Source organism: Eschrichtius robustus, chromosome 11 (assembly GCF_028021215.1).
Source record: "Eschrichtius robustus isolate mEscRob2 chromosome 11, mEscRob2.pri, whole genome shotgun sequence".
Classification (NCBI taxonomy): domain Eukaryota; kingdom Metazoa; phylum Chordata; class Mammalia; order Artiodactyla; family Eschrichtiidae; genus Eschrichtius; species Eschrichtius robustus.
In genome coordinates, this window is record NC_090834.1 from 56,500,519 (window position 1) to 56,518,421 (window position 17,903).

At 50.7% G+C, this 17,903-nt stretch overlaps 1 protein-coding gene across 1 annotated transcript in view; it reads left to right on the forward strand.

Moving 5' to 3' along the window:
• The first annotated feature begins 870 nt into the window (after window positions 1-870).
• Window positions 871-17,903, forward strand: part of TENM4 (teneurin transmembrane protein 4) — a 396,776-nt gene continuing 379,743 nt past the window's right edge. Inside the window, exons 1-2 of the mRNA XM_068554555.1 lie at window positions 871-1,093; window positions 3,650-3,919. Of these exons, the coding sequence (XP_068410656.1) occupies window positions 871-1,093; window positions 3,650-3,919 (493 nt within the window). The remainder of the gene's footprint in view (window positions 1,094-3,649; window positions 3,920-17,903) is intronic.

Below are 17,903 nucleotides of genomic sequence, written 5' to 3' on the forward strand. Positions count from 1 at the left end.
TTCAGATCCTGACTTTGATACTTACCACCTGAGTCACCTTGAGGGATGTTTGGAACCTCAGTTTTCTCATCTGTCAGATGGAGACTGGTTGGCTGTTTAATTAAATATGCATTGGAGGCACCAGGCTTCACTTTAGGTGCAAGAGATCAGGAGTGAGCAGAACAGGTAAGGCCCCTGCTCTCATGGTGCTTACATATGAGTGCAAGAAAACAGACAATAAGCAGGTGATTATTTAATTATCTGGTGGTGATAACTGTGGATTGGTTGTTTATACCTTGGCTCATTTCCAGAAGAGGCTGGAGACAGTAATAATATCTCAGGACGTGTGACAATTGAATGAGATAATATATGCAAAGCGCTTACCCCAGCGCCTGAATATAGTCGTTCATTTCACAAATTCTTAAAGAGCCCCTGTTGTGTGTGAGGCCCTGCCCCAGCCGGAGGCCTGATGGGAGCACACACGTGATTCGCATCTAGCGGGATCGGGAAAACTAGTGCCCTCTGGCCTTTGTTGTCAGCTTCCTTGATAGGCATCACTGAAGGAGAGGCTGAGGGCATCTCCACAGGGGAGATAGGTTCGGTCGTGTAGCAGGAAGAGAAAGGATTCATCATTACAAGCCTTGGGTGCAAGTCCCCCTGTGCTACTTATGGCTGCGTGGCCATGGAGCGACGCCCTCACCTCCAGAGCCTGAGGCCCCTTGTCCACAGCGCTGCCGGATGAATTGAGGTCCGGGATGGACCCGGGGATGGCCTTTGCCCCCTGGGGCCGGAACTGACGCCCTTTCTTTGGTTTCTCGGGCTCCAGACCACTCGGCCCTGAGTGCGGCAAGGACCCTGTTTGTGGATGTGGAGGAGCGCCGGCCGGAGGCCATGGACGTAAAGGAGAGGAAGCCGTACCGCTCGCTGACCCGGCGCCGCGACGCTGAGCGCCGCTACACCAGCTCGTCCGCCGACAGCGAGGAGGGCAAGGCCCCGCAGAAATCCTACAGCTCCAGCGAGACCCTCAAGGCCTACGACCAGGACGCCCGCCTCGCCTACGGCAGCCGCGTCAAGGACATGGTGCCGCAGGAGGCCGAGGAGTTCTGCCGCGCAGGTGAGGGCGGCCAGGGCGGGGCTTGGGGCGCGCCTGCGCACTCCCTCCCCTTCACCCCCGGGCGTGGGCGCGCTTGAGCGGGGATGGAAGCCCAGCGGCGTGGAGGGCGTCCGTCAGCACCAACACTCTGCTATTTTGGCACCTAGGTCTGGTCAGAGCCTGCCCTGTAGTTCGTTCTTAGTTCATTTGTTTTCATGCTCACCCCCCTTGTGGGCGTAATGGGGTGGTTAGGAGCTGGCTCCGGGTCAGACTGCCTGGGCTTGAGTTCTGACCACCACCGGCTCTCCTCTAAGCCTCCCCTGTTACATGGCCATGAGTCCTCGCTACTGCACTGAATTGTCCTGAGGACTAAAGAGATGACGCGTTGTGAGGTAAGTGCGACGACGCCGTGCCTCTCCCACAGGCCTGGATCCACAGGAAAGCTGACCTGTTAACAAGGCCGCCTCTCCTGCTTTAAAGACGAGGGGTCTTCAGCTCTTTCGCATTTGCGGTCAACAGCTCAAACTCTGACATCAGACAGACGTGATTTGAATTCTGGCTCTGCCAATTTTACTACCCTCAGTGTCTTCACCTGGGCAATGGGATCACAGCCGTGCCTCCTAATTGTAAGGTGGTGGGGAGGATTGATGAGGACTGGAAATAGAGCACTCGACACTTGCACAGAGCAGGTGCTTCAGAAATGCTGCCTGCTACTGATCGTCATCTCTGGGTCTCAGTGAGGGGAGGGGACAAATGGTGTCAAAGCTTTCCTCCAGCTCGGTGAGCCCTGCCAGGCCCAGGTTGGCCTGGATGCCATCCTAGCACGTGAGGCTCCAAAGGGAGCCCCTCTTATCTTCATAAATAACAAATGAGAGGCATTCTAAGCTCATAGGCAGACATGGGCACTGCAGCTTACAAAGTTCTCTCTCTCCCATTACCTCCCTGGAGCCTCAGAAATCCTGTGAGGGTAGCAGAGTTCTCTCCTCCCACCTTCCCTCTCCCTTTATCCATCCTCCAGCGTGCTACCAGAGTGTGTCTGTCTGATTATTTAACTGCCTTTCGCTGAGCACTTACTCTGTGCCAGGCTGGACACGGAGCTGACTAGGACCCTGGGAGGCACAGGGGTTCCTGGTTAAGAGCGATGCACACGATTGGGAGAGGAGGCCATCTCTGGGGGCTCCCCTCCTGCCTCACTGGCAGTTCCTTCTTCCTTCCTTTGCAGGCTTGTCCTCTTCAGTCCTGACCCTGGTTGCGGGATCCTTCAAAGCATGGGCATCTGCCTCTTCTCTCTTCTTACTCCGCTCTGCACGTTTACTCTCATCTGCAAACCTCTCCTTTGAGCTCCCACCCTGATACCCCGCCCTCTGCCTCTGTGCTCCCAGGACACTCTCCGTGGATCCCCCCACTTTGGGCTTTAGCCCTTCATCATGGCCTGGGCCGTGTGTCCCCCGCTTGACTGTGAGCTCTGTGAAGTCAGGCACCATGCCCTGCTCATTGCTATACATCAGTACCCGAGGGCAGCTTGGATTGGGTTAAATGTGGCGCTGCCTGGGTGTAAGTCCATTTCCTAGATCGGTGGTTTAACTGGAATATGATCCTTAGCGCCTTCGTCTGCCGGCCTTCCTCATCCCCCAAAACACTCATGGGAATGTTAAAAATATGGAAGAAGCTGTCCCTGAGTAAACACTGAGTAATGTGGAGGCTGTGTTTCCCATGGAAGTCAGTATCCCCTTTGTCCCTCAAACACGGATCCCTGAGTGAACTCCCCTCACCCATGTCTTCCCGGCCTCTGTCGTGGGCACAGCCAGGCTTTCCCTGGGCCTCGAGAGACCTGTCAGCGGCCCAGCCTCGGCTGTGTGCTTGGCTCCCTGGGTTACCCCAGAGGCTGCTGGTTCCTGTCACAGCCCACCTGGCGTGAGGAAACACAAGGCAGAGCCGACCTCCTTGTGCAAGGCCCACTTTTCCCAGCCAGGCACCATCTTCTTCGCTTTCCTGCTCCAGGCTTTCCTGACCTGGCTGGAAAGGAACGTCTGGTCCCAGAGAACCATTGGCGTTTCATGGACGAGGCTTCTGCCCTGCTCAGGAGCCCTCCTTGCTGGCAGGCCCTCCCTGGGCCGGAAGAGGAGAGCTGAAGCTCTCCGTCCAGTTTAGCAGACATGTACTGAGCCCCTACTGGGTACCGGGTTGCCTTCTAGGCGCAGGGATTTAGGTATGAACGGGACACAGTCCCTGCCCCCGTGGAGCCATCTCGAGCAGAGGACCCAGGCTCTTACGCAGTTCTGCTCTGCAGGATGACCAGGGCCAAGGACTCTCAGAGGCGGCTCGGAGGAAGAAGCAGTGGCTCCCACACAGGGTGTAGGATGAGGGGAGGCTTCTCAGACGAGGGGCCATTTGTATTGGGCCCTCCATAAAGGGGTGGAGGGTTCGGGCTGGTGGAGAAGGTGCAGAGGAGAGGCCCGGGCATCGAACATCACAGTGAGCTCAGAGGACAAGAGTGAGTCCTAGGGTGGGGGCCGGGCTTCTGGTGGGGAGATGCCCCCCTCACGCCCTGATCCTGCTCCCCTCTTTCCCTCCTAGGCACCAACTTCACCCTGCGTGAGCTGGGCCTGGGGGAGGTGACGCCCCCGCACGGGACCCTGTACCAGACAGACATCGGCCTCCCCCACTGTGGCTACTCCATGGGGGCCAGCTCCGAGGCCGACCTGGAGGCCGACCCTGTGCTGTCCCCCGAGCACCCCGTGCAGCTGTGGGCCCGCAGCACGCGGTCGGGGCGCAGCTCCTGCCTGTCCAGCCGGGCCAACTCCAACCTCACGCTCACCGACACGGAGCACGAGAACGCAGAGACCGGTGAGTGGCCCGCTTGGCCTGTGCCGGGCGCCTGGGTTATGGGGCCGGGGTTTTAACCACAGTATTGATCTTCTGCTCCATCCCTTGGGGCTCCGGTGAAGTCGGTGGAAAATGGCTTTGCTCTCCGTCGTCAAAAGGCAGAGCCTCTCGCAGGGTCGCGTGAAACCCCCGCCCGTGGGTGCCAAGCTGGAGACGGGTTGCCGCACTTTCATTCCAGATGAGAGGGGTGCCGAAGGGGCAGGGTTACTGCTTACAAGGTGCCTGTGCGGGTGGGAGCAGATGGGCCGGAGGAGAGTGGAAGCCCATCCCCTGCAGCTTATCCTCTCCAGCGGTCGCCGTGCCTGGTCCTGCAGAACTCTGCTCACACAGCCTCCAGCCTCCAGGTGCCCAACCACCCTGGGCGCCCGCCACGCGTGCTGCCCCACCCCAGGGTCTTACGCTGGTCAGAGGATAGCTTTCACACGAAAACTGTCACGCTGGAGTAACTTAAAACTCGTGTTTTTACCCCAGCTTTCCCATGATCTCATCTGCAGATTTGAGGAAGTGCTGTTTCTGGACTCTATTCCACTCTCATCTCTGTAGCTCTCTTCCAAGGCCGGAGAGATGCTGTGGGAGAAAAAGAGGACAAGTTATTCACACATCTCCTTTTTTGTGGGGAAGGAAAGGGAGCCGCGTTTCAGGATATTCCTCTCCACTCTCGGACCTTGTTGGCAGATCTCTGAGGGGCCCTGAGATAGATGCAGCCCTGCAGTGGGCCACCCGCTGAGGGAATTTCCCTTTCTGTGGCACCTTGTGCCCACAGTCTCTGGGCAGCTTGTGGATGAGGTCCACACGGAGGAAGGAGGGTCCTGCTGGAGTCTGGCAGCAAAGACTTAGGGAGGGTGGCAGAGACCAGGACAGCCCCTCTGCCCGGGGGAGGGCTTTGTTTCTCCGAGGTCCAGTGAGGGGGTCTGCGGGCCCTGCCACACCAGAGGTGGGAAGGGGGACGTGGGGATGGCAATCTGAATGAGAACTGGAAGAACCAAGCCAGGTACCAGTGCCCCCTACTGGTTTCCAGCTCTAAATGCAAGATCCTTTGATTCCTCCCCAGGATGTGGGGGGAATTGGAGAAGTGGTTTGGGGGTGGCGGGGGGCGTGTGTGGAGACACCAGGTCAGAGGTGAAGGCTTAGGTAGGTTAGTCTCTGAAAAGGATGCTCCAATGGGTTATGCACGACACAATCCCAGATTTGGGATCAGGCAGGAAACTAGGTAAGGCCAGGGTCAGGTGGAGAAATCCAGTCAGGTGCAGCAGAATTGCAACTATTGGTTCCACCACTGCTGCTAGAGAGCTCGGAGTTTTTCCTAGGGACGCACCTGTTTGAGGGGTGGAGGAGCAGCAGGTCCCAAATACCAGCTTGGCAGTGTCACCCTCCCCTGACACTCCACCAGCCCTGGGAGGGGGTCAGTGACCTCAGCAGCTGAAGGGGTTCCCCTCTGTGCAGTGGGGAGCCATCCACACTCCCTCATCCACCTTCCCACCTAGGCCCAAGCCCAGCCAGTGGCCCCCTTCTCTCTTCTGCACTACACACTGAATTTGATGTGTGAGGCCTGTGTAGAGAAAATGGTATCTAACTGGGAGGCAGGAAGCCTCAGTGCCATCACTGACCTGGGGTGTAGCATTGGATAAGTTAGATCCTTTCTCTAGACCTCAGTTTCCTCATCTGTAAAATAAGTAGTTTTAATGAAATCAGCATTCCTTGTATTCTGAGAATGTTAATAGTTCTTACATTGAAGAGGGTTGGAGGGGAGTGCTCTGTGGTCAAATAACGTAGGGAACACTGACTTAAAGGAACTTAAACCAGTTTCCTTACTGCAGGACTTCTCAGAGCCTTTAATACGTTAATATGCATGCTAACGGAGATATTAGCAAGGAGGGTTACATGCAGCATCCCCCAAATTGATCTGAGAATAAAAAACCCTTTATTCTCAGAGCATGCGACAGGACCAGTGTTCCAGTGAACACTTTTGGGGAATAAGTGAGCTGAATCACCTGTAGGCCCTTCTAGATCCAGGATTCTGTGATTCGAAGTCCTTACATTAAGGTGAAGGTGCACAAGAGGAACATGATAGTAATAACAACAATACTAGTTAATACCTGCTACTGATTATTAGACCCCCATGCCCAGTGCTAAGTGCTTAGCTGTATGATCTCATTTACTCCCTCTACAACACCTTGAGATAGGTTTTATTACCCTCACTGTACAGGATAAGGAATCTGTAGCCCAGAGAGGTTAAGAAACCTGTGTAGGTCACATAGCTAGCAAGACGAGATTTGAACTCAGGTCTGTATGATTCTAAAACCTTTACCCTTGTGGCCCTAATCATAGTGAATTTCGTCTGCAGCAAAGTACTTGGGTTGTTTGTTCGTTTGAAGGCTTCTTGCCATGGTGACAAATGATCATTTTTCCATAAAGTCATGACAGAGTGAGGCACACACCACCCACTTTATTGTGTATTCCCTGAGAGCTGAATTCCAGCTGAATTAAGCCTCTGTTGGGTGATAACGACGGCGAGCCTGAAGAGGTTCAGGCTCTGATAACAGGGACAGGGAGATGGTTGCCTCCTCCCCTGGCCATACCACCCTCTCCTTCTGATCATGCATTTCGGCATTGGGCCATAGCACTCACTCTAAGTCTCACTGTGCTCACAGAAGATGGGCAGGCAAAGGAGATGGGCAGGTGGATCTAACAAAGAGCTCCTCCCTGGCCGCCTCATCCCTTCCAGGCCTGGACTTCCAAACTCAGACATCCTGCACCTGTCCACTTGCTTCAGGCTGGAAAATTATATTAGTGGCTTTGCTATACTGGAGTCTAAATAATGACAGTAACTCATCCTGGCAGTGAAGGAGCCATAGGAATGGCTCCCCTTTATCCACCGAGGAGTTTGACAGCTTTGTTGTCAACCAGAACTTACAGCTGACGACTGGGGCTCAGAGGTGAAGGGCATGCGGCGGCCGTGTACCTAGCTGAGCTGGAGCCAGGCTCTATGCAGAAGTCTCCGTTCTTTCCCGGCTTCCCCCCTCTTCTTCCTGCCCCTTCCGCTCTCACATCTTTCTCCCCTGCCCTCGTCTCTTTCTCTCGCATTCATCCCCCTGAGCCCAGTTCTGTCTTTTATCTGTGATGAGAACTCTGATCTTACCATCAGAGCAGGGCTTAACTCCACTGGACATAATCAGCCAACACATCGCATTATGGCCACTTTCAGGAGCAGGGGGAGGCCGTGCTGAGGACCTATCGTGTCAAGCTGCTGCACAAGGGCCATTGCCTTCAACCCTCATGACAGCACCGTGGCAGTCCCATTTCCCAGATGGGAAAACTGAGGCTCCCAAAAGGTCAACTGACTTGCCAGAGGTTGTACAGCCAGTCATTCAGCAGGTCGGCAAAGCTTGGATCTGAGCTCAGGTCTCTCTGATGCTATAGTTTGAGCCCTCTGCCCACTCTTTTGGAATCAGCAGTTGAGGACACCAAAGCATGACCCCCAGCAACTTGCAGCCACAGGAACACCGACTCTGCCTCCACGCCCGGCCTTGCATTAGTCAATAGTAATTGTCAACAGTATTGATAGTGGTGGAGGCTTTTGCTGAGGTCATGGTGAAGCTGCATGCAGCTGCCATCAATAATAACTTTTTATGGGGTCCATTAAAGCCAATTTCTGCCCCCGAAGGTTAATGTCAGCAGCTTTTATGTCACTGCTTAATATCCAAAATAAATACAGAATTGACTGGGTAATGTAAACACAAATCTTCCCCCTCTGGGGCGTCAGGCGGAACCGGCCCTCAGGCCTCTCCTGCTGAGTGGAGCCACAGCAAGGAGGAGCTGGCATCATGCCAGGCACACACTTGGCATCCTATAAATGTTCTTTAGAAAGCAGAGGTTGCAATGTGAACTCCATTTCCAACCACAGGGTCAGGTGGACACAGTGTCTGTTTTGTAGATTCGTTCTGTGATTTGTTCTGTAGCTATGCTGAGCTCCTTCAGTGGACCAGGCATCATTCTAGAATCAAGAATCTAGACGAATAGCAGGGGAGGTGGAGCTATGACAACCTTGCAGCCCTATCTGTGGTGGAGGTTTAGCAGGCAGTGTGGCAGGGTGGAAAGAGCTGGTTCCAGATCTAGTGAGGAGACTTGGTCTCAAATCCTGGACCATGTCCCAGTTCTGAAACCTTGAGGAAGTCACCTCACCTCTCCATGCCACAGTTTCCTCATTTCTAAAACAGTGTGCCACTGGTTACCCAGGGCTGGGAGAAGGGAAATGGGGAGTTTGTGTTTAACGGGTACCAAGTATCAGTTTGGGATGATGGAAAAGTTCTGGAGATGGATAGGGGTGATGATTGCACAACAATGTGAATGTACTTAATGCCGCTGAATCCTTCGTGCACTTAAAAATGGTTAAAAGGGTTTTAGCTGTTAATATTGTTTAAAGAGCTGTGGGTGTGGGATGACAGTAGAAGGAGCCATTCGTTTTGCCTTGAGGGTACAAAGGCTCATTCCTTCGTTCCACTCACATTGTGCACCAGAGTTTGAAGGCCAGCCGAGTAGGATTGCACTGAGCGTGAGGGATCTGAGAGAGGCATTCCCAGTAGAGGCAGGTTGCTGGAGCCAAGGTTTGGAGGCATAAAGAGGTGTGGTGGGTCTGGGGAATAGTGAGAATTTACCCTGAGCTCTAATCCCAGAGGCAAATTGAGAAATTCACTTAGAAAAGAAACAATGAAACAGAATCACAGTTACACCCAAATTATCAAGCAGCCTGGGTATCAAAAGGGAAATTACTGGTTAACCTAATTAGGCAGCCAAATTGTTTATTGAGAGTCTGTAGATTAGGTGAGCATCTTCAAGCACAGTGAGAAAGAAGCTCATTACCAACTTAATTCCATGTATCCTCTACCCTCCCTGGCCCCATGCTCACGAGATTTAGTTTTAAAAATCTGTAAGAAAAGCTCTCATTAATAATTCCCTAAGCGGCCAGAGTACTGTAGCTACTCAGCCATTGGACACAAGGCTCCCTTCTCTAGGACAGGAAGCTGGGTTCGTTCAGCTGGGGTAGGGATTATACCCCTATATTTGACTACCCTTCTGCCCCGTAAGCAGGCTCACATTCCCTCCCATACTGCAGAAGTACCCGATGTTTTCAGGGAATTTGAGTCTCTTACTGGACAGAGTTATCCACATAATGAGGACTGTAAACCCCCAAGTTCCAAAAAGGATTGAGGAGGGTCTAGTACGGTCAGAGCATCTGAGAATCTGGGAGCTAGAAGGAACCTTAGAGATAACAGACCCATTGATTCTTAACCTTTCCCCATTTCCTAGTTTTCTTAGTCAAGAAAACTGCGATTTAGAGAGGTTAGGTGACTTGCTAACAGTGGCACAGCTAGTAAATGGCAGAGCCAGGGTTTGAATCCAGATCTGCCTCACTCCACTGCCTGTTACCTTTCTTGACCACTGCACTCTGCAGTTTGTTCTGTTTTCTAGAAACATGTTTTCATTAGCTCAAGGCTAATAAAATATACACAACCTGAGAGATGATTCTTGCTGTATCCAGAACGTAAACTTCTTTGTCACTGTTAGAAACTGCCGGAAAAGAAATTGAATCTGTAACCTGTTAGAGCTACTCAGGACCCTAGAGATTATACCAGGTCACTCTCTAATTGTGACATGCTGGAGAAGAGACGTTTAAAGTAGACATTGTAGAGGTTTAAGAGAAAAAGTCCAACCAGTAGGTTTCTGAGACGGTTTTATGGAAAAAGTGCTGGTCCCTGGGCTTTGAGGGACGGGAGGGATTCTACCAGGTAAGGAGGGGGAAGAAAGGGCATTCTCTGTGGATGAAGGCATGGAGGAGGACAAATGTCAGGTGTGTCCCATGAGGCTGGAATATGGGGGCAGAGTGTGCTGGGAGGGAAAGTTGGAGAGTTAGGCAGATCCTCTGTCATTTAACAGCTGTTTGTTGAGCACCTACTGTTTTAGGTATTGGGGTTCCAGCCTGATCCAGACAGACAAAACTGCCCACTCATCAGTGGGGCGACTGATCAACAAGTTTAAAAACTACATTATATAGGATGTTTCAAGATGATAAGTGTTACAGGAGAGGGGATAGGGGATGCCAGGGTGGGACCGGGGGTGCAGCCAGAGGAGGCTTCACTGAGAAGATGGCCTGTGAGGTAGGTGAGGGAGCTGGTGGTGAGCAAGTCCGGAGGAAGAGCCATCCCAGCAGAGGGAAGGGCGGGTTCAAGGGCCTTGGGGCAGGAGGGTGTCTGGATTGTTCCAAAACATCAGGGAGGCCAGTGTGGCTGCAGTGGGGAGGAGATCAGAGAGGGGACGTGGGGTAGGGCCCACGTGCAGAGCATTGCAGGGAGAATCAAAGGAGGCTCTCTGGGCTGGGGACTGACAGGGTCTGACTAATACTTGGACAGGGTCATTGTGGAAGCAACAGTGCTGAACTCCAGCGGGCTGTGTCTGAGTAGGAGGCTACTGCAGTAATTCAGGAAAGGGGGTGGGCGCTCAGGCCAGGACCAGTGCGTGGAGATGGTGAGGTTGGGATCTGTACCTGGTGAGGGGAACCAACTGCCCTTCCCTGCTCCACCCCAGGGCCTCATAAGCAGTGAGGAAGACCACAGTATTCTTAGGTTCTGTGACCAAAATGGGGTCCCAGGTATTCTAAGGGGAGGGGGCTCACACCTGATCCTTCTCCTGGCCTCACAGCTCCTTCAGCCCAGCTGCAGAGTCCTTTAGCACTGGCCTGTCCCATGCCACTCCCCACTTTCTCTCTCAGAGCTCATGGCCTTGGTCATGAACCACGCCCCTTGTCCGTTCCTCACACCATACTCCCTCCATCCAGCTGCCGATCATCTGGATCTCTGACCTTGTTGCCCGACTCCCGCTCCCAGCCTTGTCATGCTGCCCCCAGGAGACTCTTGGTCCCATCTCTTTTGTTATCATCTTGGCTTCTCTGTGTCCATAATTCCAGCCCTTCCTTCTTCTCAGCTGCCTCAAACTGCCTTGGTGAAGTCTGACCTGGGGCCTCTTCTCCAGAGCACCACCTCTGCTGGAATTGCTGTGATCTGGGAGCTGGTATCTGACAGCCACTAATATTGCTGTTCTTGTGAGTTCCTTGTAAGAAGACTTTAAATACATCCCAAATCCACTCCCCACTGGTGCGCACTGCAGCACTCCCTGGTGGGCAGTACGTGCTAATACAAGCACACCCTCCTTCTGAACTGGGAGGAGGGAAAAACAGACCCGGAAAGCTACGCTAAATTAAGATAGATTGCATTTGTGAAACTAGGTTAGGACCCGCTGTGTGTGCTGAGAGGTACAGTGATCTAGAGTTTTGCTTTTAATTTGAGCCAACATGACTTTCAGTCCCATTGGAAGCAGTGACGTGCACAATGACAAACTTCCTACCAAAAGACGTTTGCAAGGCATTATTTCCTATTGTAAGCTCAGCTTTGTCCAGGGAGAGTGGCTCTTGGCCGGTTTCAACTTCATATAATCCAGGATGACTTCAGGGAAGAAAGAGAGTAACCGATGGTGAGGAAGGAGCTTCCTGCCCACAGGAGCCTAGTTCCAGTGCTGGGGCGTGTGGAATCCAGGGATGAATCTGGTTTCAGTGTTAGGCTCTATCACCAGACCCAGTGTGACCTTGAGCAAGTTACTTCTCCTCTCTGGACGTCAGTTTCCCCATGAGCCAAATGGGATCATTGGACTCTCAGGCAGCAAGATAACTGGGAACAGCATGGGCTTGGAGTCACACTCAGAATCCCAGCTCAGCCACTCAGGAATTGGGTGATGTTGTGCGAATGACTGAATCTCACTGAGCCTCAGTTTCTTCATCTGCAACATGGGAATGAAGACATGCCTACCTCCTAAAGTTGTAAGGAGCACAAAAGGCAAGTGTGCACATGAAAGATACAGGGCTTCCTTTTCCCAGCTGTGGACCGTAACTGATCCTGAAATCAGTGCTGTGTTTCAGCACACCATCATTTAAAATAATGGTAATAAATGGATGGGAGAGGAGCAGGATAGAATAGACTACATCAAACATAGTGAAGTCAGTGTTATTTTGTGAATTTTTATTTTAGCTATACTTTACACACAGCACCTGTACTGGGTCGCCAGTTACAATGTATTTCTTACTATGCAATTCAGTTAAAAAAAATAATAAGTTTAAAAGATGGTACTTGGCACATAGCAGGACCTGATGAATGTTAATTCCTTTCCTTCAAGGACCCCTCAGCTTGAAGATTCCATGATTCATGCTGTCATAGTCTTGTCTAAAAACTATTGGCATAGTATTTCTAGGGCCTCCTTATGGAGAATGAGTGCATTTCTGGGCAGGGCCTCATGATTCAGTTAAAAGAAGCTGGGCTTCAGGATCAGATGGACTTGCCCAAGGTCACACGGCTTATATAATGACAGAGCTGGAATCCCTGAGTTGTAGGACCTGGCCATCTCTCCCCTTCCCTCCCACAGCTTCCTCCTATGTCAATGGCTGTTGGGGTAACTGGTAAGCCCTTGAGTAGCTACGGGCAGCAGAAAAGGCACCCCAAACAGGATGAGCTGACAGGAGGATACAGGGACCTTAATCTGGGTTCATGTAACCAGCTGGATCTCTCCATCAGCACAAAGGCAACTGGAGAGGAACCCAGGGCAAACACGCACGAGCGCCACATGCAGCCAGCGTGTCGAGATGAATTTGGCTTCCCCCAGCCCATGGATCCTTGCCACAAGTTTAATTTCACACTAATCAACCCAGGCAGACTGACCACAATATAGAAATGACTTTCTTTCCTTTAACTTTGGACTGGAGGGAAACATGTGAAGCAAAGTGTGAGGAAGGGCTCCTGGGGGTTCATATGGGTTTGATACATGAAGCATAGTGGGCAGAGAGTGACAGTCATTACCCACAGGATCCCCGGAACCAGGCTCAGTGCAAACCCCACAAAAGACCTCTTTAGGGAAGAGGTCTCAGAGGAGCCCAGACCCTCCCCCAGGCTCTTCCCAAAGCTACGGGCCCAACTTCCTCTGATGACGGGGAGCAGCAGTGGTGAAGAAAAGGAGCCTCAATTAAAGGAGCCTCAGGTCTGACTCCCGGCTGTGTGGACTGTTCGGGAATTAGCAAGAAGTTTGTCATGGCTGAGCCTATGGGAATTAAGAGTTGAGGCCAGAGAGGAAAGCTGGGTTCCAGCATGGTAGACAATGGTTCTGAATTGCTGGCTTCAGCCTTTCCCGTGAAGGTCATAAGAAACCCCGAAAAAAGGTTTAAGCAGGGAGTGGTCAAAGGTGGCAGGTACTTTCCCTGATTCAGTTGAGGACATCAGCCCAGTAGACAGAGGGTTTTTCCCACCCATTTTATGGATGATGAATGGGTGGAATTGTGTCCCTCCCTAAATTCTTATGTTGAAGCTCTCACCCCTAATGTGATGCTATTTGGAAATGGGGCCTTTGGGAGATATTTAAGCTTATTAGGTAAGGTTATGAGGATGGGGGGCCCCTCCTGATGGAATTAGTGCCTTAGGAAGAGGAAGAGAGAGATTGCTGTCTCCAGGCACACACACTGAGGAAAATCCATATGAGCACACAGCAAGAAGGCAGCGGTCTGCAAGCCAGGAAGAGAGTCCTCACCAGAACCTGACCATGCTGGCACCCTCCAGAACAGTGAGAAAATACATTTCTGCCATTTAGGCCACCTGGTCTGGGTTCCCCAGGCTGACTAAGGCCCCAAAAGCTTAAGTCACTTGCCAGCCAGGAGATCACAAAGCTGATACGTAACACAGGGCAATTAGAATCCAAAGGTCTTACCCCTGACCACATTGCCTCATGGAAACAGGAATGCAAAAATTTGAGTGAATGACAACCAATGCTTTTGTGGTTTAAAAGGTGCCAAAATCCCCTCCAAAAAACCCGCAACTTATACTTATAAGCACAGACTCTGGAGCCAGACTGCCTGGGTTTGAACCCAAGCTCTTCTACTCATTAACTGTGTACCTTGTGTTACACAAGGCAAGTTTCTAAATCTCTCCATGCCTCAGTGTCCTCACCTATAAAATGGGGATAATTCTACTGACTGCCTCATTGCATGGTTATGAATTAAATGAGCTCAGAGAGTTACAGCACCTAGGATAGTGCCTGGCACCTAGGTAGTGCTGTATAAGCATAGAGTGTTGTTATTATCAATTGTGCAGCATTTTGTGAATCACAAAGTGTTTTCACTTTTTGTTTAACATTTGCAACAACCTCTGAGATAGATAGAGGTCTCATCATCATTTTAAGGTGCTCTGAGATCACACAGCTGGAAAGTGGCAGAGATGGGATTCAACCCCAGGTCTCTCTGACCCTACACCCACGCACTGCTGTTCACAACTACAGGCAGACCTCAGAGATGCTGCGGGTTTGGTTCCAGACCACTGAAATAAGAGAGCATTGCAATAAAGCAAGTCACAATTTTTTTTTGGTTTTCCAGTGCATATAGAAGTTATGTTTACACTATACTGTAGTCTATTACGTGTGCAATAGCATTATGTCTAAAATAAAATTATATACATACCTTAAATAAAAAATACTTTATGGCTAAAAAATGCTAACCATTATCTGACAACGCAGGGTTGCCACAAACCTGCCATAATTTTTTAAAAATGAAATATCTGGGAAGCGCAATAAAATGGGGTATGCCTGAATATATGGCAGCTGCTCAAAGCCGACTCCCCAGTTGCCAAGCTGACTCCCCAGTTGCCAAGGTCAAGTGTGGGAAGACTCCCGCAGGCCTGATTTTCCTCAGACCAGTTTCTCCCAGTTGGCTCTGTGAGAAGGCTCTCAGACCAGGCTCTCTGTTCTGGAAGAAACTTTCCTTCAAAGAAATAGCCAAACCCTTTATATTCAAGACACCAAAGAGGACTTTTCTTTCCACTACAGCTCAGCAGCCTGGCTCCTAAATGAGCATGCTGCTCTCCACTTTGTAGGACCTTAACTACAAAACAAATTGCTCTCCTGAATGTGCCCCCAAGAAGGAAATAATCGTATGGAACAAACCAAATTCAAAGTGTGGTGTAAACAAATTACAAACAATTGTAAACACTTGTTGACCGTTCCAGCTGCTGTACGGATGGCAGAGGGAGGAGAGAGGAGCCATCGTGGGTGTGAAGTGGGCTGTGAAAAGGCAGAGGGGGCTCTACAAAGAGGAACCAAATGGCTAAGTCAGAAGTTAGCATGTGACAAGCGAGGCTCCTTGGGCATCTCCCGCCCTGCGGCCTCACGTGGTTGGAAAAGGAGAGAAGCGGCTTAAGCCCAAAGGATTTACCCCGCTTTCTACCTGCATCCACCACTTTCAATAATTTCTTACCTCAGCTCTAGAGTTAGAGCTAAAAGATGCGTTTTAGTTGGAGAAAATATCGTGTCATTTTTTTCCCCAGCTAGATCTAACAAGCTCTTCAAGTGTCTACTCTGGCATTTGGCTGTTATTCTTCACACTTGGGAAGTATGTCAGAGCTCATGACACCATGAATACCTGACACTTCATGAATTATCACGTCGCCACCTTGGTCCAGGGCACCTGAGCCCCCATCCTGTCTTTGAACCCTGACAGTGGACCTTCGAACTTGAAGCCTGTGCCAAGGGGTGTTGAAGGCTCTGTGAGTCACTGGAAGGACTCACAGGGCTCAGCACATAGTGGGACTCATGGCTAATATTTATTATAGCAAAAGGATAAATAGCAAACCAGCAAAGGGGAAAGATGCACAGGGTGAAATCCAGGGGAAACCAGGTGCAAGCTGCCAAGCGCTGTCTCTTAGCAGAGTCACTCAGGACGTGCTTGATTCCTCCAGTAACGAGCTGTGATGACAAAAGTGCTGTCCAGCAGGGAAGCTCAAGAGAGACCCCTTGGCCAAAGATTTTATCGGGGGCTGGTCACATAGGCACCCTCTGCCTAGCACAGGCCAAAATGCCAGACTCTCAAGGGGAAGCAGGTGTTTAGCATAAGCCCTCATTATTTGTCCACACAGTCTAGGCACAGTAAGCCACCCTTCTCATTTAGAGAAGGTTCTACATCAGGTAAGGAACTGTTTACCAGCCAAGTTTCCAGATGCCAGCCAAGAGCCAACCTTGCAAGCACACCTTTCTAAGGATCTTAGGCTGCTGTGTTGACTCTTCTCTGCACAAGCCTCTGGTCTCCTGTTAACTAGTGAGTAATCCTAGCCACCCACCCAGCGTATACCTCTCGGGTCAGCTGTGTAGACCTTTCTCTACGCTTCGTCTTTCAGGCAGTAACAGTGATTGTAAACTTTATTGAGAAAGAAAGAAATTAAAAGAAATTGCTTAATACAGAAAGCTCACTACTGGTGCTGGTAATGAAAGAGAAGAGAAAATAAAATGATGGATCTTAGGAAAAAGAAAAACATGTTAAATGATCTCACAGCGGGACAGTGCTACTTGGTCTACAGTGGTATTGATGGTTTGAGGTCGGGGGGAGGGAAGTTGTGAGGCTCAGTGACTGAACAGGTGCCATGGACACGTGTGCATCCTTTCAGTAGCACGTGGCAGGCAGTGTGTTAGTGCTGCACGAATGATGGGGTGAAGCAGGCATGGACTCTGGCCCCAGGGGCTCACGGTGTAGAGAAGACAAACACATAGCTAGGCAGTATCCCACAGAGTGCCACGTGAGTGCCATCAATGACCCTGGATGGCCGTCAGGCAGAGGACCAGCAGAAGAAACCTGGCCCTGCTGAGGCAACTGAATAAAATGATTCCTAAGACCTGCATCTCTGAGCACCCATGCAGGGAGAGCTGGGACAGGACCACAGGAAGAAGAACGTTCACCACGATGGCCTCTCAGGCCTACCGATCCTGGAACGCAGCTGTCAGGACTTCCAATGGCAAAAGGCAGCTTGGAGGCTGTGGGTCCAGTGTGCCTATGTGATACAGAAAGTAGGCTAGGGGAGAAAGCTTCACCTGTGGTCAGGTGTGAAAAAGTCCCAGACTCCGTCTCTGCTAGGGCAGGGCAGCATCCAAATCCCTTTTAGGCCTTCCAGCCAAAGATGACCAGGAACTCACCTGTAGTTGAACCAAGATGGGTTTATTGACTCTTTGCAAAGAGGGAGGACACACATCCTGGGGATTCATTGGGTGTCCCAGGAAAGGGTGTTTGAAATGATGTACAGGATGTGGCATTATATTAGGTTATTTGGGGTGGGGCAGGTGAGTTCAAGGAAGTGGGGAGCTTTGCTCTGGATACTGTCAGGAAGCAGGGGTGATTCTGTGCCCTGGTGTCATAAAGAATCATATGTAGAAGGCAGGAAGAATGAAGTGAGGTTAAAGTTGTAATTGGAAAAGAAGCAGCAGTTACTCCCATCAGCCAGGATGGTGGGGGGCGGCTTTTTGGTCATTTTGTGGTTTGGACAATTTTCAGTTTTTGCCTAAGGTCAGGCATGATTGCAGAGTGGCCTTGCCTTTGTCCAGGTCCATTATGATCAGACTTTCCTGTCTGAAGTTGGTGTGTAACATTGTCTATATTCAGCAGGAGAAAGCCACTGCTGAGCTGTGAGGGCCAGGCCACTCCTGGCTGTTAGGAACTACTTTTGTCTTTCTCATCCCAAGACCCAGTGTCCCAGGAGGACAGCTGGCTTCAAGGCCCTTCAGTGGCCTGTCCCACGATAAATCACAGCAACCTGGGAAAATAATAATGAAAATTACTTAGTTAATAAGAAGTACTATTATATTAATTAAGTACTACTAAATAATTACTTAATAATACATAGGTACTCAATAAATAATAAATGTTATTGAATATTTATTATAAGTCAGGTACCAGCTGAGCCTCTTTAAATAGATAATCTTGTTTCATCCTCTTCATATCTCAGCATGATTGGTATTTTGTGTGTTTTTTTTGTAGATGAGGAAATAGAGCCTCAGACAGGTAAAGTGACTTCCTGAAAGCCACCTGTCTGTCTAGTAAGTGATG